A 23786-nucleotide genomic window follows, 5' to 3' on the forward strand; every position below is an offset into this window, starting at 1 on the left:
GGACACCCTCTTGGGTGATAAGCTTTGCTTTATAAATACCGATTGATTGACATAATACTCGGATTCTACTTAGTTTCTTTACAGGAACATCCACAGCCTAAATAAAGGATACTTTATGATATGCCTCCTATGGAGAGCAGAGGGAGTTTGGCAAGGTGAATCGAAGACATATTCTCCGACTCTTTTTGGATGGAAATGTTAATGAAGAAGGCATTCTCCTTTGAGGAATCTGTAAAGTAGCAACAGGTTTCAATTGCTGCCCTCTTTTTTAGGTTTGACATGTCACATCATAGGCATCATTCATGAAGAAAATATTGCATTGTAGACATACTCGCCATTGGCTTCTTTGGCTCAAGAACCTTCAGTAATTGGCTGGAGAATGTGTTAATCTTATCTTTGATCAGCTCAAAAGGGTTTTGTCTCATGTTCATTCTATTGGTAGGTTGAGTGATTCCAGTGTCAGACTGGCCTATAGAGTAATCTGGCAGTGCCAGAATTCCTGGTCTGGCAGTTAAGTGTGAGATCCAGCTTTTTGATTATTTGTGGTTCATCTTTTATGGTCTGCTGTGCTGCTTTGCACTGTTGATTTTTCTGATGTTACCACAAAATTTGCCTGCCGTCAGCATAAATGCATTCACGCTCCCATGCTTTGTAAAACACCTATATAGCGACACTTTTAAAGTTTAAAACTGCCTTGTTTTGAAAAGGTTGACCACTCTTTTAGCTATCTGGGGCCCTAATACAGATAGGGCCCACTTTTCCTATTTGTGCTACGGCTCACCTTAACCCCTTCGCTGCTGATGACGAGTTCAGCTCGTCATCAGCCACGGGTGGCGTGTGCTGATGACGAGCTGAGCTTGTCATGCAACGCGGTATTTTTAAAAATGCCGCACAGCGCAAAAATCACCGCATCAGCGATGCGGTTAAAGGAGGTGCCCTGGCTGCAAACAAGGAAAGTGCGCCCTATTTGGAAGGGGGTGTTTGGGCAGGGTCCATGGAACCCCCTTTCACCCCTGCAGAAGGCTGCCTTTAGGAAGCGCACTGAAAGTGTGCCACCTTTTGGTGGCTCACTTTCAGTGTATCTCCTGAAGGCACATTTGCCTCTGCACCCACATCGGTAATACAGAATGGGCGCAGAGGCAAAGTGAGTCCCTCGTTTGCATGGGACCATACCCCTATGCAAATTAGGGAACACCCTCTCTTGGTAGTGCTAGTACTACATGTGCTCCAGTGCTATCTGTATTACAGAAGGGGCCGCTCAAGCATCTGTAGCCCTCTGTAATACCAAAGTGCCCAGGGGGCACAGAGAGCGGGTTCAAATGCTTGTTGTGCTCCAGGGCGCTTCTGTAATATGAGCTCATGTTCGCTAATGGGGCCACTTTTATTTTGGTGCTCAGGCCCATTTTCTGTCCCATCCCGATTCTTGGTGTATTCTTCTGCAGCAACTAAAATTCATAAGGGACTCTTTTGCTTCGGATGAGTACACTCTGTCATCATAGATTTAATTATTTAACTCATCAATACATTGCATACACAGCAATGCTTTTCTTTAAAATGGTGTTGAAATGCGGCAGGTATGTTTGATTCCTTTTATCAGCACTCAATTTCAAGTGTAAACCCCCTGTTAACTTTGGAAATGCCCGTGTTGTTTGATACCCCTTGCAATTCCTTTGAATTAATCAATCTGACAACTTTTGATTTTACTTGATGTAGCTGGGAGGCAGCACCTGCTATCAGAAGTATGATGGTACAAGTAGTTGAATAATTCCACGCTTGGTATCATCTTTAACCCACTTTCACAATGTCCCTTCCTATGATGTCATGGCATCATTGGTCATCTGAATTCACTTCCTTTGATACTATCAGCATCAAAGAGCAGGTGATGTAATTTTGACAAACTTCATGATAATGGTGAACAGATGCCTATTTCTCTTCTCTTGTTTAACTTTAAATAGCAAAAGCAGCAGGGGGGTAGCAATCGGCGGTCTGCCCCGGGCGGCACAAGCTTGGGGGCGGCAGCCAGGGCCGGACTGAGAACCACAACCGGTCCTGGCAAGTGCTCGGCCGCCCCCGCCCCCACCTCCCCCCCTCCCGGAATGGGGGTGCCGCTGAACTCTTTGCTAGGGCCGGTTTTGTTATAGGGCCGATTTTGCAGCTATTCTGCAAAAAACTGTCCTGTAACAAAATCGCCCCCCAGTGGCCCAAAACCGCCCTCACCAGTGCGGCACACCGGGGGATTGCCCGGTGCCCGCTACGGCCAGTCAGGCCCTGGCAGCAGCCTCCCCCTCCCTTACCATCAGCCGTTGCGGGCTGCTGCTTCAGGAATTGGCAGCAACCCTCCCGCTCTTACCTGCGGCAGGTGCTGCCTCCCCCGCTCTTACATGCTCCCGCCACAGGGTGGCAAACGCAGGGGCCACCCCGGGCAGTCACAGGTCTAGCTATGCCACTGAGTAGCAAGCTTTTGATTGGTATTGAAGCAACCTTTTGCTGCTGAGAAGGTCTATTCCTAGAAAATCTCCAAGAGGGAGGATTGAGAGAGGGTAGGAGGGACTATGAGAGATGAGGAGGGAGTGGTGCATAGAGTGCCGAAAAGAGAGAGGTAGATGGGAAAGAGGTTGACAGAGAGGGACTGACAGCATAATGGGAGAGCGGGTTTAAGGTGGAGAAAAGGAAGTAGGTGAGAGGAGAGGTGAAAGTATGGTAATGAGGAAGGGGAAATCCAGGAAGCATTAAAGCATATGCTGTAGCAGGTCTTATCATCAGGACATGTGTTTGGCAACGTATTGAGAGCAAGAGAGGCCTGAGACTTTCCATGCATTAATGACGACCATAAGCAGAATATTAATTTGTCGGGTGTGAAGAATCATAGGAGTGAGAGAACAGGCCTAATATGTAGGTGCAGGGCTTTAAGTGGGCGGGGTCCTGCTGGTGCTCAGTACTGGCAGTTCTAAAAAGCAGGTGCTTAGGCAAATCTCTATCAGGCTCTCGATATTTGCCCTCACCCTGAGGGTGAAAAAAAACCTTTTACCTCTGTGGCATTCCCACCCTTCACTGCCTTTGATGTAACTTCAAAGAGACTGGTTATAGTTCTTTCGTGGTCTCAACATTTCAGAACTGAAGCATTTTTAATATTATATACAACAAAGCCATAGTTGTTGCTTATTTATCAGATGCAGCTACAACCATTGACTAAGCCAATAGTCCTGGCTTGTTGTAGGTGTAATGTTACTTGTTATATCATATACCTAGATGAAATGACAGAAGCATCAAAATACCAGTCGGGCGGTACACTATGATCAGCACAGATTTTTAGCTTCTGTGTTTTTAAGGTCAAATATAATTCCCTTTTGGTACACCTATACGGAAAGATTCCACATATACTGAGCTATTTCCCACTACCATTCACAGACACAAAACTGAACTGGATATCGAAACATTTATAAATACCATTTAATAAAAAAGAATATGAACATGTTACATTGAACTGAAGCAGACTAGGAATGGAAGGGCTATATTGAATTTTGAACAGTCACTGCCCTCTACCAAATTTTAAACGGATGCATATAAAAGTGGGAAGTTGTTTAACTCCCGGATTATATCTTTTAAACAGAAAAAGAGTGCCATAAGGTTTAACAAGACCACACTCCTTCGTGTGGTCTTGTTAAACCTTATGACACTCTTTTTCTGTTTAAAAGATATAACCGGGGAATAAGAGTGTTGCTTACTTCTCCCTACCTCTCTCTTTGTTGACATATAACTCCCGGATTAACCTTGAGCTGGCTGCATTCGAACAGCAGGTCACTGCCTCACTGCCACCTACCAAGCTTTAAACAGACTGCACCAGAATGTGGGAAGCTGTTTAACTCCCGGATGCATCAAACATCAGGTTTTTCTCCAGAATGGAACATTGAATATGGCAGAACAAGAGGAAAATTTATTTTAACCCTGATGCACAACATACTTTAAGACCAAATGGTTATTATGCTGTAATTCGAGGAACAGGTTATAGATGACTCTGCAGTCAAGCCGCGCCTGACTAAAATCGGCATGTCACTAAGTCAAAACCGGTTTGATGATTGATTAGAGGAGAGAAGGAAAAAAAATAGTTTTGGTCCTGAAGAAGGTGGTTTCATAATTTTAGTCCACCGAAACATGACGAGTGACAACGCCCTGGTTGTCATTAAATTTATATTGCACTGAATACTGTTTTGATAAAGCATTGATGATTTACATGATGTTCAGTTTATATATGTTTCCGAATTAATGTGCTTAATGACAAATGTGATTGTCTTTTGGAAAGTCCTTTCCGTTTAAAAAAAAAAAACATATGAAATGTGTATTATCCATGTTTTTAGCAATGTTTTGATATAGGTGTGAATCAGATTCTTTTTTATTAAATTGTATTAATAAGTGTTTCGATATTCGGTTTATTTTTGTGTCTGTGAAAGGGAGTGGGAAATAAGTGAATATATGTGGAATGTTTCCGTATAGGTGTACCAAAAGGGAATTCTATATTTAACCTTGAGTCACACATGGTGCCTTGTCCCTTTTGGGTTTGAGAGTCCCCTCTCAGTGTATCTTTGACAGGGTATGTGTTTGTAAGCCACACCCTTAATTATATCGGCTGCGCCCCTTTGAGAGACCCCCCCAGTTTCTTCTTCCCACTTAAAGCCCACTGTAGGAGAATGATGAGGTACTGCAATGTGGTGGTCTTCACAAAGAAGTCCAATTATGGCTTGCATTGTGTGTGTAAATATTGAAAGGTATTTGCTTCTATGTAATGCTATACTTTGTTAAAAAAAAATCCCATTCACCTGCCAGTATACTGTGTTCATCGCCCATTAAATTTGACAATGTGCTGCGTTTTAGCCATCCCCATTTCAATTTTAAAAGAATCTGTTTTCTACTGATTCCCACCTTCTATGTCATCACATTCTCTACTGTAATGCACATAATTAAATGTTTCATTTAGCTTATTCTTTAGGCTTTATGGTAGGAATGTGCGGATATAAAAACGCATGGGGATAGTTGTGCTAAACTGAGAATTTTGCAGTTTCTAAAATTCTAAATTGATCAACTTCACACAGCTTTGCATGCAAGGGAAACTTCCTGCAAAAAAATAAATGAATACATTTGTGAAGGAATGTTATTGAAATTCTTTTGATTAAATTTGATTCCTATATGATTTTCTTACGTTTTTTACGTTTTCAAAATTTTCAAATGTCGCGATGTTTGTAAATTAAAAAAAAACCTTCAAAAAAATTACATAAGATAAGTCCAGCAATTCCTTCACTCCTACTATAAATACCATGTTTATCAAATGAATGGTTGTCAAATGTACTCTGTAAGCAGAAGGGTACTTATTCTGCCCCTGTACTGGCTTGGCACAGGCAGAGGTGATGAACGCTTCAGCTCCAGTGCCTGAGACCTGATTTAGAGTTTGGCCAATGGGTTACTGCTACACAAACATGATGGATATCCCGTCTGCCTTATTACAACTGCATTATATCCTAAGGCACCTTCTTGCCCTTGAAGTGACAGGTGGGAAAGGGAATCGGTCATTGCCGAGCATACTCCACCTCTCTGCCGACAGCTAAAGATGAGAAGACATCCCGTAAGGATGCACAGTTCTGATTATTCATTTTGTATATTCCAATAACAGAATCAAAAAGAGCAAAATTACACCGTTCTGAAAACCAGATCCAACATCATGACGGTGGATGGCTTGAAACCAGGGACTACGTACGTTTTCCGAGTTCGCGCTCACACTGAAGGCGGCTTCGGAACATACGGAGGGGAGATAGAGCTTGAAACAAGCAACGAAGGTAAGTCCCCACCATTTATGGAGTTTAGCACATTGACTCTTCCCATCTCTGTGCTCTCTTTTCAGAGTTATGGCCACCTGAGGCATACTCACCACTTCAATCACTTTCCACATAGAGTTTTGCAGGGTTTATTGTGAGCCAGTGGTTGCTGGTGGGGAACACCAGCACTAATTGTTGGTCTTTGAGACACATTTTTCTTCTTCAGACATTTCCCACGAGCAAGAGAGGAAAATCACATTAAGGGAAAAGAAAGAGCAAGAGAAGGAAGGAAAAACTTCCACAAAGGGAACACCCAGAAAACCTCCCGGCATGAGATAAAGGGGCAGGGAATGTCTGGTAGTGGATTTAAAAGGCCCGCGGTTTTTTCAAGACTGCATATCTTTGGTATTCAGTCCAATGGTGTTGAATAGCGCCGGCCAAGTGCTTCTGAGTACAGCTTTGGGCACCAGCACTAATTATCTTACAAATCAACCACTGGAGAGTTGTATCTTGACAGGCCTCCAGCACTAGCACTCTTCATAGAGTTGAGAATCAGGTGCCTCTTCTAAATCACACCTCTGATTCATTATAGTTTGTGCTATGTTGGCTGTACCTCCATACTCTCATCCTTCTTTTGTTGTACTGGAGCCATGTCATCCCCATGTGTCCACTGTGGCTACAACTCTCCTTTCCTAGTGACAGCCTTGGACCTGTATTACATCAAAACTAACCTGAGAATCATTACAGTCACAACTAGCCTTCAGCATCACTCACCCTTTAGAGAAAAAAAACTATTCTGCAATAATCCCTCAAATGTACTCCATGTATCTTATGGATCACTAGGATGGATGGATGTATGAACAGACTACTGGGTGGGATCTTGTCAGTGAATAGGGGAATGGTTGATTGCTAAATTGATATAGATAATGACAAAGAAATAAACAATACTGTGTAGCTGTGGGTTGTGTAAACAGGCAGATTAACCATTGTAGACTCAAGAGATAGAACTAAATTGTAAGAGGAGAGGACTAACAAGAGCCAGCTATGGTGTTATCTTCGAGAGAAGGTCAAACTGTAATGAAGAAGCTGATGAACATTAATGAAGGGAGATTTGAGAGCCAAGAGAGTGTATGTGAACTGCTAAGGGAACCGGTCATGTTCAGCTAAGCACCACTGCTCCTACTCAATCCCTTCTCCCACTGGGTTTAGTTTTTCAGATGTAACTATGGACACACAGAGGATTTGTGCAAATAAATGTAATCACATGCAGTCCGGGATCTCCCCAGAGCAGGGACAGTCTGGAGGGATTATAGACCAGATCAGTAAGGATTATAGTCAGGAAGAGAAAAATAAACAGGCAAGGAACCTGCATGTGTTGGAGAGAAGGGGGTAGGCAGTGTACATGCACTACCTATGTATAATTTTGACTTTCAATTCCTGGCCTATTCTCTCTGTGTGCACTTTCCCATGCATTAAAATCCTTATAGAGATATTTACTAGATCCTCAATACCTCAACAAGCAGAATTATATATGCATTGAAATATATATAGGACAGAGTTTGATTACGCACATATTCAATGGGTTATTCGGTATGTTTCATTGCAGCTCACCCTCTCTCTACACACACCATTCTTTGTATATACATTACTTTTAAGGGTGAGAGGGAAATCCGTTACGCTCGCGGATTTTGCGGATTTTTGGGAAATCCGCAATCCGCGAATTTTGCGGATTTCCCGCAAAATCCGCCAAAAAAAATCCGCGAACGTAACGGGTTCAAAAGTTGAACCCCCACTCATGCAACTATTTTACAATGGCGCCAGCAAGCTGCCAGCGCCGTTGTAAAATAGTTACAAAGTTAGCTTGCACAGGAACCACTAGATAAAACGAAGCAGGTGCTGCTTTATTTTATGTAAGTGCTTCCTGTGCAAGCTAACTTTGTAACTATTTTACAACGGCGCTGGCAGCTTGCTGGCGCCATTGTAAAATAGTTGCATGGCTGGGCACAGGTCTGCAGTTCACTCAAGGGACCCCTGCGCCCTTCGGGGCGATTGCATAGTAACACACACATGGTCGCTCGAACTAGTTGATGCTCAAATTCAGTGACTCATTCATTAGCCCAAAAACAATCGTGAGCGTCGTCGAGGCTGGACAGGTGTGCCTTTTTCCCAAATCTACCGTGGAAAATCAGCTGTGATGCTGGATAGGCTTTGCATCCTTGACTTTCACGAGCGCAATACCCGTGCTGTTCCTGTGACCAGGAGCTTCTTTCTCTTCATCTGCTGAACTGATCTTTCTCTGACCTTTTATTCACACAAGAGGCACATACCCTACTGGGCACATTGTGTTCGCACGGGTTTCTGCAAGTTCGCACGCGTTTTGTACAATTTCGCAATTTGAGAAATTGTACAAAACCCTCGCGAACTTGCAGAAACCCGTGCGAACATAAAAAAAAAATCCGCGCGGATTCGCGGATTTTGCGGATTTTCGCAATCCGCAAATTCGCAAATCCGCAAATTCGCGGATTGCGAAAATCCGCAAAATCCGCTCATGCCTAATTACTTTCATAATGAAAGATCCCACTCACTGTGCATTCTTTACTATATATTCTTATATGTGTACGATATTCCCTTGATGGTGGAACATACTCTCTCTACACACTGTCTTATAGACCATTCTATATGTATCCCATCCCTCAATGGCTTGTCTGTACACTTTTGATACATGCTTTGATGAGTGCCACATGTAAGAATCCATGTACGACTTGCTACATGTGTAGCCTGATGCCAGCTGACAAGCAGCGGAGAGCTGTGTTTCATCTAGGTGGGCCAGAGGATGGAAAAAACACCAAGTTGTGGGGTTGTTATCAATAGTGGCTGAGGTGCTCCTTGATGAGATGAATTTCTGTTTTCTTTCTGAGATGGAAAGGTGAGTGATCAAGCCTATTCTGTTCTGTAATAGTTCTCAAAAGCCATGGCGCGTACATTGACAGGGCTTGTTTAGTGCTCTTTAATTTCCTGAAGTTCTTGATATCCACGTGTTTGTCATTTTTCATTCGGAAAGGGGTGATGTTAGTTATTACTGTATTGTAGGAGACACAACACATTTTAAAGAAATTTAACTTTACATATGTTGCTATTGATGTTTTTTCAAATTCGAAGAATGTGGTCATATGTGGTCATTCGGTGACAAAAAGGACAGCAGTTGTCAAAGCTCTCTTCAGTGGGGACACTTGGCTGTTGGGGATGATGAAGAGTATGGCTTTTCCACTGTGCAGGTCTAAGAGGAATAGGACTCAGATGATGGCTCTGAAGGAGGCTTCGAGGAGGTATAGCATGATTTCTTTTGGTAGGCGTGACTGTTGATACCAGGTAGTTTGCCTTTTCTCGATGATGTGGGTCTGGAGGTAGAGCGTGATATATGATGAATCCTAGTGATTTCAGGTGTGGATGAGTTGGTGACTCAATTACTTCAGTTTGATCTGGGAGAGTCATTATTTGGAGATGTAGATGAAGATGATAAATTCAGTCTTGCTATCAATATCTAAGAGAAAAGGGGGAACACAATATGGTGCAGTGGTCCATCTGTGAGCTCAGGACCAGTGGCACAAGGCTGGCTGGTTATAGCTAACTAGCCAGAGAACCCTCTAAGTGTCAGATGACCAGAGGGCCAAGAGCCATCCAAGTATAACCCGGGAACTCTTCATGTACACTGGCCAGAAGATGATAATGGCCCAGGTTATTGCCACGTTTCACCATATACAGAGGATACCAGGAAACATCACAGAGGGGTGAGGGTGCACAAAGTAACCAGAAAATGTTTCTGCAGTGGATCATGCTTGTCAGGTAGCTCACCTGTAATTGACTACAGAACCTAGCTCTCAACCATATCAGGCAAAGAATTCCTGAAGTGTTTCAAGATACTCTGGGCCACTCCTTAGGTCTCCAGGACTGGCTGAGGGGCCTCCTTAGAGGTAAATCTCTATGCAGGTAGAACAGCAAGGCATCTGGCAGAGCTTCAAGGTTTGTCCAAAAGTGGGGTTTGGGAGTTGAATCATTCAGCTTTAAATTTAATCAAAAAAACAGCTCAGGCCCACTCTGATCTTGCATATGTGAGGTAGGTCAGTATAAAGTGGAGTTCTAAGCACCAAGCGGTCAGACCGTGGATGCCTTTCTTGTTCTCTGGGAATACAATGAGCATTCCAGCCTGCCTGTCAGCCAGCCAGGGTGAGCTGGTGTAGTGGTTGCAAAGGGTAGGATTGTCCTTCTCCCAGCATTGTTAGGGTGCCATGTATATAACCCCTTCTGCTAACAGCAATTTCCAACACATGATTCTATACAAACTATATCTCTTCGCTGGTAGAAAACTGCAAAGGGGAAAAAAATTCTGATGTTTTGTTCAATGCCCTTTCCAACTGTATTTTCAAGCAAACCTTGAGCAGGATGAAGTTAAACTAAAGCGTGATTGTATGTTTTTTGTTCCATAGACATGATCGCCATTGGAGACCCAAACCAGGCCACCATTCTGGCTATCTCCATCGCAGGCGGGATTGTCCTCCTGGTATTTCTTGTTACTTGCTTCGTCGTTAGCGGGAGGTAAGAGCTCGATTTACATCTGCAGGTCTCCTTATAGAAATAACCTCTACATTATAATTTACCACTATTGCTGGTGTATTCATAGTCACAAAGGAGCAGTTGTATGTCCCAATATAGAGTTTTAAGTATTGTCCAGAAACAATACCCACTACCATAAAATCGTGAAGGATAATATCTATCTATCTATCTATCTATCTATCTATCTATCTATCTATCTATCGATCTATCTATCTATCTATCTATCTATCTATCTATCTACTACCTCTCTATCTATCTATCTATCTATCTATCTATCTATCTATCTATCTATCTATCTATCTATCTATCTATCTATCTATCTCTATCTATCTATCTATCTATCTATCTATTTATCCTATTACTATTCTTAACTCCACATCTACTAAACTTGAATATATATATTGGGTCGTTAAATGATTGGAGAGTTAAGTATAGTAAATCTTTTTTTACATATAGATGCTTACCATCACAATATTATGGCAGTTGATATTTTAGTCTTGATAATCTAGCTGAATTATATTATATTTAAAACTCTATATTGTGGTGGAATGTATACATAAATATGTATGGGTGCCTCCTCTTATCACACCTTTTTTATACCTTACACTGCTGTATCTCCTCTAGTAGAGCTTGTTTATCCCATGTCTATTTAGTGTCTGCCCGACTCCTCTTGATTCTGGTAATCAAGGATCCTTCAATATGGCACCTTACTTGTAGCCCTGAAAATAATTACTGTTCTCTGAGCATCAGGATGTTTTACTAGGAAAGTTATTTTCATGTCATGGAACCAGAGATGAGTAGAGCGGGCTATATGAAGGGCCACTACAATTGTGTGAGAATGAAGGGCAAATTATTTGTCATGGTTGACTGAATTATGCTGCAAGAAAAGGCTAATTATGCAGCATAATGTGGCACAGTTTGTGATTGCATTACTTTATTATTTAGATTTTTGTACAAAGGTTAACACTGCCTGGACAAAGTTTTCTTCTCATTGTTATCAGTGTAGTACAGCACCTGTGGTTAAATAAGCTATGCTAAATGAAGCCTAGAATTATAAATATGTATATATATATATATATATATATATATATATCGACACCAAACCAAACTTTCCATCAAAATAAGGCGCTGACTCCGTGAATCAAAATCCAAACGATTTTTAATGGCTCATTTGCTGCATAGACGCGTTTCGGCGGCTTGCCCCGCCTTGCTCACTACATCTGCATTGTCATTTTGTTACACTTAAATATACATGAATGTTACATGGTTGCTGAGGCGTTTGATGTGTTACACGTTTTCATTGGCCCAGGGTTGGTATGGTTACATGTTTAACCCTCATGTGTGGACATAGAAAAGTTTCATGACTTGCATGTGAAACATCATGTCAGTCTTTCACCTATGTTTATGCAACTTGGTAACGCTCAATTGAACCACATTGCTAAAAGGTCCCTTATATTCATTGTTACATGTGTTAACTTCACACTTGTATAAATCATGAATTTGAGAACACTATAAATTACATTTCATAAAATAAATAGATGAAATAAAGTAAATTAAATAAACGTGCGTCCACACTTATTACAAGTCATTATGCACACGTGCACTGTCTGCCATAAATTTGCCATTAGTTTTAGTGGTAACTGATGGTTGCGCTAGCGATTAGTGATGGTGATGCTGGAATTATACCTCCGTGACCACCCTGGACATGCTTGTAGGACCAATAAGAGGAGTACAGACCCAGGTAGGTTATCCTGCTCCCTAGTGCATGTGCCATACTTAAAGTATTATACGTTTGATGATATATGTGTGTAGCAGTAATTACTGTGTCAATTACAACTATTCATTTCCCAACTTCAGCGTCAGCTAAGTCAAGTGCTATATGTTATTCATGTTAAACATATACATGCCGGCGCAGCTCATTAATGCAGTACTTAACAAGTTGGCTTTCTCTCTTCTCCAAGTGGAGTAATGGCTCGTGACTTGTTTTAGTGTGATTAGTGGGGTAATAAAAGGTTCACAAATTAAAGGTGATAACTAGGGCTACTTATGATTAGTTACGTGGAAGGTGACTTTGTTACTGTGCTTGTGGTTTAAAAACAGTTCTAAGAAGTAGTAGAACAGCAGATGTTAAAGAATGGGTTTAGAGGGATGGGAAGAGTACATACTGATTCATAAGTGTACGTTCAGGGCTTCATCCGCGTTCAATCCGAACGGGATTTTGGAGTTCAGAAGGATTATATATCTGGATTCCAGTCGGCGTAGGGCTAGTATACGGTTGCCTCCTCTCGCATTTTTAGGTACACTATCAATGACATAGTAAGTGAGATTCTGGGCATTGCCTTCATGTAGCTGGTTGATATGCCTTGCTACCGGGTAAGTAGGGTCTTTGTTCACTATTGCCCTCAAGTGCTGCAATATTCTGACATGTGCTGGGTGGATATATATATATATATATATATATATATTATCCGCAAGTACTGGATCCCACTAGTTAGGAGGACAAAGAGATGGCACACCAGGAGGTCTTTGCACAAATCCTTTATTGTGCACTCGTAAATCAAGGACGACGCGCTTCGGCGTAAGCCTTTTTCAAGACTTGAAAAAGGCTTGCGCCGAAACGCGTCGTCCTTGATTTACGAGTGTACAATAAAGGATTGGCCGTCTCTGTGTCCTCCTAACTAGTGGGATCCAGTACTTGCGGATAATTAAGAGTAGCGGCTGCTACTACCGACGGCATCAGCGTTGCCCTGGTAGAGGATCGTTCGAGCAGCATTTTTGAAGCAATATATATATCGTCGTGTGCCCTTTCAGATTGAGGGTCTTTGATGAAAAAATATATATATATATATATATTACAAAGTTCCAGGCTTAAACGGTGCTCTCAGTCCGCAAAACACACACGACACCGCTGTAATCTCCAAGGGTGTTTATTTAAACTAACAACATGTTTCGGCTGCGGACAGCCTTGTTCACGTGAACAAGGCTGTCCGCAGCCGAAACATGTTGTTAGTTTAAATAAACACCCTTGGAGATTACAGCGGTGTCGTGTGTGTTTTGCGGACTGAGAGCACCGTTTAAGCCTGGAACTTTGTACTTTATTCACCGGCTTGCTCGGCCGGCATTGGTGCCACCTCCCGAGGGGCCGCAGTCAGCGTTTCGAGAGCGGACTTTGGAACTCATATATATATATATATATATATCGATTCCGTCTGGCCCAGATGCGGAGGCTCTCGGGCGCTCTGAGGCGGTGCACGCGAGGCGCAGCAGGACCCGCTGCGATCAAATTATTCAGTTTTTCCAAAGGAAGGTTTTTCCTTGTGCACTCCCGTGTGTCAAAATCAAGAAACCACACCGGGTTTAAAGTTGATTCACAATTTTCTTTCTTTATTTTCAGCATCCAGCAAAACCTAACGCGTTTCGGTCTCTACGGAGACCTTGCTCACAGGTTAGTATGTTGTGGGAACAGTTTGTGTTAAATAAACAAAAGTGAAAAAGGGGTAAACACTATGAAGTTACATCACTTCCTGTTTGTTGCATGGTGTTTCTGGGACATGTAGTTTTAGTGAATTAACAAAAAACAGCATATTAACGATTTCCTGTGTTTAAACACAAAATAACACTGGAAAATAACAGCCCTGTCAGTATTGATCATGATTGCGTTTTAAACAAATTAGTTCATAACCTTACTTAACCACAGTTCAATTACGGCCCTCTAGTGGGTAGATTCTATGTGTATTCATTTCATATTTTATATATACACCCGAAGGGACGATTGTTACGTTAGAAAATTAATCATACGTGTTCAGACATGTCTTTTCAATTACAATTTTGGGAAGAGACCATTTTGATGAAGCCCTCCAGTGGGCAAAAACTATTATACGTATTAGTTCATACATTGACGCTTGATTGGGCATTTAAACTACACATTTTCATATGTCCATGATAGAAAGCAAAGTAAATGTAAATTCAGTAAGTTAAAAAAGAGAAAGAGTAAGCATCAGTTCCTGTCTGATAAATGTATCAAAACTGCTTTACAGGTGGCAATGCAGTTCTTCATCCTGATTATGCCCAAACGGACTCAAAGTCCGAAAGTTCATGATATGTTTGGACTCCTTTTGCCTCAACACCAATTCACGATCACCACCTCTTCGATTTGGTCCCACGCTTTCGATTCCATAGAAAGATAGGGATTTCCAGTCACCCTTATGTTCTTTTTCCATGTGTCTGGCCATGGCATTGCTGCGATCACAATTGATGGTTGCACGGACATGCTCCAAAATTCGGAGTTTCAGTTCTTTTTTGGTGCTTCCAATATATTTTTGGGAGCATGGGCACTCCAGGGCATATATAACAAACTGAGTTTTGCAATTGATTAATTGTTCAATTTTCCATGTTTTTTTATTGGCCATTTTTATTTCTTTGGTTGTCTTTGCGATGCAGCATACTTTGCATCCTGAGCATTTATAAAATCCTTTCGGTCTATGCCAGGCTTCTGGTTTTTTTGCTCTTGAAAGTGGCTATGAATCAGTTTGTCCTTTAAGTTCTTTGCCCTTCGATAGGTTACATTGGGGTGATCACCAACAATTTGAGATACTGTGGGGTCCATGTGAAGAATATGCCAGTTTTTTTTAAGAGTTCTTGTAATTGCTTGGTTGGCCGTTGAATGAGTGGTGATGAAGCGTATTTTTTCTGGTTCAACCTCTGTTGGTTTTTGTTTGTCCTTCAATAAATCAGTTCTATTAATCATAGTAGAACGATTGGAGGCAATTTGTATCCAAGTTGGATTGTATTTTCTTTTTAGAAATCTGGTTTTTGCTGAGTCCTGATGTTTTTTCCAATCATTTTCATTTGAACAAATTCTTTTGATCCGGAGGAACTCTCCATACGGGATATTTTGTAACAGGCTGGGTTGATGAAAACTTTGCGCATGTAGCACCGCGTTTGTTGCTGTGCTTTTGCGGTGTAGTGTGGTATGTAATACATTATCTTTGACAAAGATCTCCGTGTCTAAAAACACGACCCTGGAGTCACTGATCGTGTAAGTGAAGTGTAAACCAAAATTGGAGTTGTTCAAAATTTTGAAATACGTTTCAAATTCCTCATTTGTTCCTTCCCATATTAGCAGCAAATCGTCAATATATCTCAACCAAGCTATGGTTTTTTGGACTGCTTGGTCATTTTCCGATCTCCATGCCCATGTCTTTTCCCATTGTCCCATTGTGAGACAGGCATACGATGGGCTAAAGGAAAAGCCCATCGCGGTGCCTTTTGCCTGTCGAAAGATTTCATTTCCGAATAAGAAGATGTTTTGCTCCAGGCACATGGAAATCATCTCTAACAACATGTTATTGTGATCAGCGAGTTGTATACTTCTGTCCTTTAGGAAGGCTTTACATGCTTCCATACCAATTTTGTTTTCAATGTTAGAGTAAAGTGATATTACGTCCATTGTTATTAATTTGTACGTAGGTTGCCATGGAGTATCTTGTAATCTTCTGAGCATGTCGCCCGTATCCTTTATGTACGATGTTAGGCCCTTTACATAGGGTAAAAGGAATACGTCGATGTAATTAGCAATGGGTTCCAACAATGCCCCTTTCGCAGAGATTATAGGTCTGCCTGGTGGTCTAGTGGCATGTTTATGAATCTTTGGCAAGAAATAAATTGTTGCCATTTTGGGATGTTTGGTCTGTAAATATTTATATTCATCAGGATCCAGTAATTTTTGTGAGAACCATAAATCTAGTTTTGTATCCAATTCTTCTTTCAGTTTAGGTAATGGGTTGGTTTTTAGTCGTTCATAATATTCTGTGTTTTGAAGTTGTGAATAAGCTTCCCGCATGTAAGCCTCCTTGTCCTGAATGACGACGTTGCCACCCTTATCAGCGATTTTGATTTCGATTGTGTCATCCTGTTGTAGCGAGTTTAGGGCCTGGCGTTCTTGTCTGGATAAATTGTCTTTAGTGAATGGTGTATTGAGTTGGTAAAGATCTTTTACCACACATTCCTGAAAAAAGTCAATTTTGTTTCCAGGTGGTAGTTGTGGGTAGAATCTGGACTTGGGTTTCATGTTGGAGATTCCAGCTCCTAATTGTACACAATATGCTTGTACCTGTCCACCTCCTTCCTGGGGTGCTTGGCTTAGTTCCATGAGATTAACAAAATGTTCACCATCTTCAATAGGAGTTTGAAAAGTAGGTTGTATAGTTGTTCTCCTGTAGGTAGCCATGTTAGGTTTGTCGATGAATAGTTTGGCAAGTTTGATCTTCCTGATAAATTTGTAAAGATCTATTCTGGTTTCAGCTAAATTCATGCCGCTGGTAGGGCAGAAGTTCATACCACGTTTGAGGACTTGTAATTCAATGTCATTTAGTTGTTTTGATGACAAATTGATCACTTGTAATTCCTGATTATGAAGAGTGTCATGCTCGGTAGTGTCAATGTTAATTATGTTTGAATCTGTTTCCGAGATTTCAACATTTTCGATTAAACATTCCATTTTTTTCTCATATTGCGGGTCATTGTTCCTATGCGGTCTGTGCCAGAAGCTTGTGCCGTATTTTCGTTTGCCTCTCCTTGTTTGTTTTGGGGTATGTTTCCTCGTCCTCTTCCCCTCCCTCTTCCTCTTGGATTTGTGTATCTGGGGGGACCCATTGTTTTTTCCCAAGTCTTTTGGTTGAAGGCCAGTTTTAAATCGCCTAAAAAAGAATTCCTCGCTCTGGCTTCTCTTTGTTCTTCTTCCCCCCCACTGAGGCTTGGTTCTGTTGAAACTATGGAGGAGACAGATGACATACTTCCGAATTCACTGTTTCTGAATTTTTCATATTTTTTGGCATAAGTGAAAATACGTCCATCCTCATAATCTTCCTTATCCCTTTGGAATTTGGTTTGTTTTCGGATTCTGACACTTTCTTCGTGTTTATCAATGAATTTTTCCAGGTCTTCTTTAAATTTCTTCATTTCAGGATTTAAGTCTATTGTGGCCAGTTCTTTTTCTAGATCTTTTAGTTGTTTAGTGATTTTTTCCAAAGCTATTTCTACATGTTTTACAAGAATCTCCATTAGTCCTAGTGAAGATTTCAGAATGTATTCACCCCATTCTGTTAGTAGTTCATTGCTAGTATCTTGGTGGCTTGGCATGAGATTGATGCGTACTCCACGCGGTATGCGTTTCACATCCAGGTATTTTTTCAGGGCTGCAACCTCCCACCATTTGTTAATTTCTTTTTTAGACAATTTTTCCCATGTACGTAGTATATTCCTTACATCCGATTTACGTGCGCCGGCTCCATTACTGGTAGTAGCTACATCTTCCTCAAAGCAAGTTTGTATCAGGGTTGTGCGTGATGCTTCTCTTTTATCCATGTTTTGCTGGAAATAAGTATTTTCTGCTGTATTTCAATAAAGGTTTATAAGAATTGTAAATTTGCACACGGCTCCTGCAGTCACTGTGAAACTAGCGTCAGTTTCATTACACTGTAATTTCAAAGGATTTGGTTCCCCGAGTTTCGTGTCACTCGTATAGTATGAAAACAGTGAAGTTTGACTGTTCAAGAGACCAACCGACAGTTCTATGATAGTGCAGAGAATTATTATTGTATTTTAGGCGGAAACACGCCCAGGTGGCTTACCGGCAGCAGGGTACTTCGGACAGACTCGCTCCCCTCCAGAACCGCCATCTCCCGTTTCCAGCCTGCGCCAACAGGTTCCCCTTCCGTGTTGCTCCGCACGCGTCTCTCTCCAAGTTGTCAGAGTCGGCGTTCACCCGAGCCTTCTTTGTGAAATCGATTCCGTCTGGCCCAGATGCGGAGGCTCTCGGGCGCTCTGAGGCGGTGCACGCGAGGCGCAGCAGGACCCGCTGCGATCAAATTATTCAGTTTTTCCAAAGGAAGGTTTTTCCTCGTGCACTCACGAGGAAACATACCCCAAAACAAACAAGGAGAGGCAAACGAAAATACGGCACAAACTTCTGGCACAGACCGCATAGGAACAATGACCCGCAATATGAGAAAAAAATGGAATGTTTAATCGAAAATGTTGAAATCTCGGAAACAGATTCAAACATAATTAACATTGACACTACCGAACATGACACTCTTCATAATCAGGAATTACAAGTGATCAATTTGTCATCAAAACAACTAAATGACATTGAATTACAAGTCCTCAAACGTGGTATGAACTTCTGCCCTACCAGCGGCATGAATTTAGCTGAAACCAGAATAGATCTTTACAAATTTATCAGGAAGATCAAACTTGCCAAACTATTCATCGACAAACCTAACATGGCTACCTACAGGAGAACAACTATACAACCTACTTTTCAAACTCCTATTGAAGATGCTGAACATTTTGTTAATCTCATGGAACTAAGTCAAGCACCCCAGGAAGGAGGTGGACATGTACAAGCATATTGTGTACAATTAGGAGCTGGAATCTCCAACATGAAACCCAAGTCCAGATTCTACCCACAACTACCACCTGGAAACAAAATTGACTTTTTTCAGGAATGTGTGGTAAAAGATCTTTACCAACTCAATACACCATTCACTAAAGACAATTTATCCAGACAAGAACGCCAGGCCCTAAACTCGCTACAACAGGATGACACAATCGAAATCAAAATCGCTGATAAGGGTGGCAACGTCGTCATTCAGGACAAGGAGGCTTACATGCGGGAAGCTTATTCACAACTTCAAAACACAGAATATTATGAACGACTAAAAACCAACCCATTACCTAAACTGAAAGAAGAATTGGATACAAAACTAGATTTATGGTTCTCACAAAAATTACTGGATCCTGATGAATATAAATATTTACAGACCAAACATCCCAAAATGGCAACAATTTATTTCTTGCCAAAGATTCATAAACATGCCACTAGACCACCAGGCAGACCTATAATCTCTGCGAAAGGGGCATTGTTGGAACCCATTGCTAATTACATCGACGTATTCCTTTTACCCTATGTAAAGGGCCTAACATCGTACATAAAGGATACGGGCGACATGCTCAGAAGATTACAAGATACTCCATGGCAACCTACGTACAAATTAATAACAATGGACGTAATATCACTTTACTCTAACATTGAAAACAAAATTGGTATGGAAGCATGTAAAGCCTTCCTAAAGGACAGAAGTATACAACTCGCTGATCACAATAACATGTTGTTAGAGATGATTTCCATGTGCCTGGAGCAAAACATCTTCTTATTCGGAAATGGAATCTTTCGACAGGCAAAAGGCACCGCGATGGGCTTTTCCTTTAGCCCATCGTATGCCTGTCTCACAATGGGACAATTGGAAAAGACATGGGCATGGAGATCGGAAAATGACCAAGCAGTCCAAAAAACCATAGCTTGGTTGAGATATATTGACGATTTGCTGCTAATATGGGAAGGAACAAATGAGGAATTTGAAACGTATTTCAAAATTTTGAACAACTCCAATTTTGGTTTACACTTCACTTACACGATCAGTGACTCCAGGGTCGTGTTTTTAGACACGGAGATCTTTGTCAAAGATAATGTATTACATACCACACTACACCGCAAAAGCACAGCAACAAACGCGGTGCTACATGCGCAAAGTTTTCATCAACCCAGCCTGTTACAAAATATCCCGTATGGAGAGTTCCTCCGGATCAAAAGAATTTGTTCAAATGAAAATGATTGGAAAAAACATCAGGACTCAGCAAAAACCAGACTTCTAAAAAGAAAATACAATCCAACTTGGATACAAATTGCCTCCAATCGTTCTACTATGATTAATAGAACTGATTTATTGAAGGACAAACAAAAACCAACAGAGGTTGAACCAGAAAAAATACGCTTCATCACCACTCATTCAACGGCCAACCAAGCAATTACAAGAACTCTTAAAAAAAACTGGCATATTCTTCACATGGACCCCACAGTATCTCAAATTGTTGGTGATCACCCCAATGTAACCTATCGAAGGGCAAAGAACTTAAAGGACAAACTGATTCATAGCCACTTTCAAGAGCAAAAAAAAACAGAAGCCTGGCATAGACCGAAAGGATTTTATAAATGCTCAGGATGCAAAGTATGCTGCATCGCAAAGACAACCAAAGAAATAAAAATGGCCAATAAAAAAACATGGAAAATTGAACAATTAATCAATTGCAAAACTCAGTTTGTTATATATGCCCTGGAGTGCCCATGCTCCCAAAAATATATTGGAAGCACCAAAAAAGAACTGAAACTCCGAATTTTGGAGCATGTCCGTGCAACCATCAATTGTGATCGCAGCAATGCCATGGCCAGACACATGGAAAAAGAACATAAGGGTGACTGGAAATCCCTATCTTTCTATGGAATCGAAAGCATGGGACCAAATCGAAGAGGTGGTGATCGTGAATTGGTGTTGAGGCAAAAGGAGTCCAAACATATCATGAACTTTCGGACTTTGAGTCCGTTTGGGCATAATCAGGATGAAGAACTGCATTGCCACCTGTAAAGCAGTTTTGATACATTTATCAGACAGGAACTGATGCTTACTCTTTCTCTTTTTTAACTTACTGAATTTACATTTAATTTGCTTTCTATCATGGACATATGAAAATGTGTAGTTTAAATGCCCAATCAAGCGTCAATGTATGAACTAATACGTATAATAGTTTTTGCCCACTGGAGGGCTTCATCAAAATGGTCTCTTCCCAAAATTGTAATTGAAAAGACATGTCTGAACACGTATGATTAATTTTCTAACGTAACAATCGTCCCTTCGGGTGTATATATAAAATATGAAATGAATACACATAGAATCTACCCACTAGAGGGCCGTAATTGAACTGTGGTTAAGTAAGGTTATGAACTAATTTGTTTAAAACGCAATCATGATCAATACTGACAGGGCTGTTATTTTCCAGTGTTATTTTGTGTTTAAACACAGGAAATCGTTAATATGCTGTTTTTTGTTAATTCACTAAAACTACATGTCCCAGAAACACCATGCAACAAACAGGAAGTGATGTAACTTCATAGTGTTTACCCCTTTTTCACTTTTGTTTATTTAACACAAACTGTTCCCACAACATACTAACCTGTGAGCAAGGTCTCCGTAGAGACCGAAACGCGTTAGGTTTTGCTGGATGCTGAAAATAAAGAAAGAAAATTATGAATCAACTTTAAACCCGGTGTGGTTTCTTGATTTTGACACACGGGAGTGCACGAGGAAAAACCTTCCTTTGGAAAAACTGAATAATATATATATATATATATATATATATATATATATATATATATATATATATATATATATTTATTTAGTTATTTATTTAACCATGAGTAGCATATAAACATTTGTTAAACAGACCTAAGAAATATCTATATATTTGTAAAAACCATCATTATTATACGTATTTGTACAAAGATATACACATACCTAGATATATACATTTAAACAAATTATAAATGTTGAAAGCGGGGATATGCTGTACATCAGTGTTTGAGTGTTGTGGTTATGTAGGAAAGAGCCAACTCTTGAGTAGTCTTCTGAAGATGAGATAGTTATCCGTGGATCTTATGTTCGGGGGTAATGAACTCATTATTTTGGCTGCTTGAACCGAGAAAAATGTACCACCTATAGTTTTTTTCTTGTATAATGAAGTTTTGAGGTGCTGTGCCAATCTTTAGCGGAGGTTCCTTTGCTTAATGTGCTTGAAGATTTTATTCCTGATGAATAGTGATCCAGTTCCATGTTTCAGTAACTTTTCATAGCTTTGAGCTAGAAAGAAAAATGTTTTGGTTAAAATATGCAGGTTATGCAGAAGATGATGATCATGTGAGAATCCATAATTATGTGGCCAACAGAGATGCTGAAAGTCACATAATTCCAGTGGCCAAGCAATATATTGTTTGATTGCAAAGATCTGATTTTCATCTACATTAAAAGCTAACCATTTCAAAAGGAGACATTCAGCATTATGAACTTTTTTTAAACAAATAGGCTGGTGATAGGACTTTCATACCACAAATGTGCAAACCATGATTGATCTTAACATATCTGACAAGTTGTATGAAGGTAAAGCGAAACCTCATCACTGAAAAGCTAAATCAACAGATTTTGAGAGTTTGGGGTGGAGCTCTCAGATTGCTTTTTCAAATAAAAATAGTCCCTTCCTATTTTGAGTTACTGTAAGTCTGCACCATTTCATGACAATGAATAATAATGGCCGCCTCCGCACACAGCTGTCCCGCTTTGTCCCCAGCTGGCCCGGCGCCGTACAGACCAGTGTTATAGCTTTGCTGAAGCTGTGTTTCTCCCTGATTGCCCTATTGATCCACGCTGCTAATAATCCCTCAGGCGCTGTGGGAGTTAGTCCAGAGATGGCTTCTTAGATTGCTCTGCTCCAGCCTCCTGCTTGGTTCGCGTGGTAGCGCCGCCTGCGACAGGGCGCAGCGAGCTTCTGGCCTTCCCAAGCAGCAGGCGGCTCAGGTGGGCTTGGAGGGGTGGAGGAATGCTCTGAAAGCCTATGTGCTCTGGAGGTCCAGTGGGCTGAGGGTGGAGGGGAGTGATGGGCCAACGGAGGTGCAAGACACCAAAGCACTGGAGAGAGCCTTGAGACACCACCCGGTGCACGACTTAATGACATCATTGGTGGAGAGAATCAGACTCGAAGATTAAAACACAAAGGAATGATACATAAGTTGAGGACAGGTGCAAACAGGTACAGTGAAAAAGGAAAAGAGAGACAGGGAGAGAAGGAGGTGAGAAGGAATCTCAAAGGAGAAACTTCACTTGAGTAGTTGGTGAGAACTAGTGGGTAGTGAGGGTCAGAGCTCAGAAACACCAGGAAAGTCTTTGGTTTAATGCAAGATGAAAGTGTATGTTTATGGCACCTTCTTTCGGTGGAGAGACCTTTGTAGGAGATGGCGATGGCAGTACCCCAGGACTGGAAGACTGAGGGGATTGGAATGTGACATGTCACATTGTGTTCTGGATTTCCCCAGACTTTACTTGCATGTGCTGCAGAATTTAGCAATCCCGGAAGCAGTATCCACGGGGCCTGCTTAGTGAAGAGGGAGTCTCATTGAAAGTGACAACGCAAAAAGAGCAGATAAGGAGAGAGAGAGAACCCAGGAGCAGGCAAGGAAAGATTGACCTCGAGAAGGGAAGAGATACAAGAGTTGACATTCTTATCTCCTTCTTCCTACTGTCACCCGCTGCTTCTAACTTCCTCGTTCTACCTTTTTACGCAAACCACTCTTTTTCACAATCTTGGGAAGCACCTGCTATTTCTGACTTCTCACTTAAATTTCTCTCAACATCAAGCTCTCTCACTCCTCTGCTCATATCTCCTCTCAACCTCTGGCTGTCTCTTCGCTTCTCTCCTTAGTGTTTC

At 41.2% G+C, this 23786-nt stretch overlaps 1 protein-coding gene across 2 annotated transcripts in view; it reads left to right on the forward strand.

Moving 5' to 3' along the window:
- LOC147683468 (ephrin type-A receptor 3-like) overlaps positions 1-23786 on the forward strand; it is a 522416-nt gene that overhangs the window by 336015 nt on the left and 162615 nt on the right. For both annotated transcript variants that reach the window (XM_086943881.1, XM_086943880.1), the window contains exons 7-8: positions 5663-5825; positions 10289-10397. In XM_086943881.1, coding sequence (XP_086800007.1) covers positions 5663-5825; positions 10289-10397 — 272 coding nt within the window. The remainder of the gene's footprint in view (positions 1-5662; positions 5826-10288; positions 10398-23786) is intronic.

The sequence above is a fragment of the Lissotriton vulgaris genome, chromosome 11, assembly GCF_964263255.1.
Source record: "Lissotriton vulgaris chromosome 11, aLisVul1.2, whole genome shotgun sequence".
NCBI classification, from domain to species: Eukaryota; Metazoa; Chordata; class Amphibia; order Caudata; family Salamandridae; genus Lissotriton; species Lissotriton vulgaris.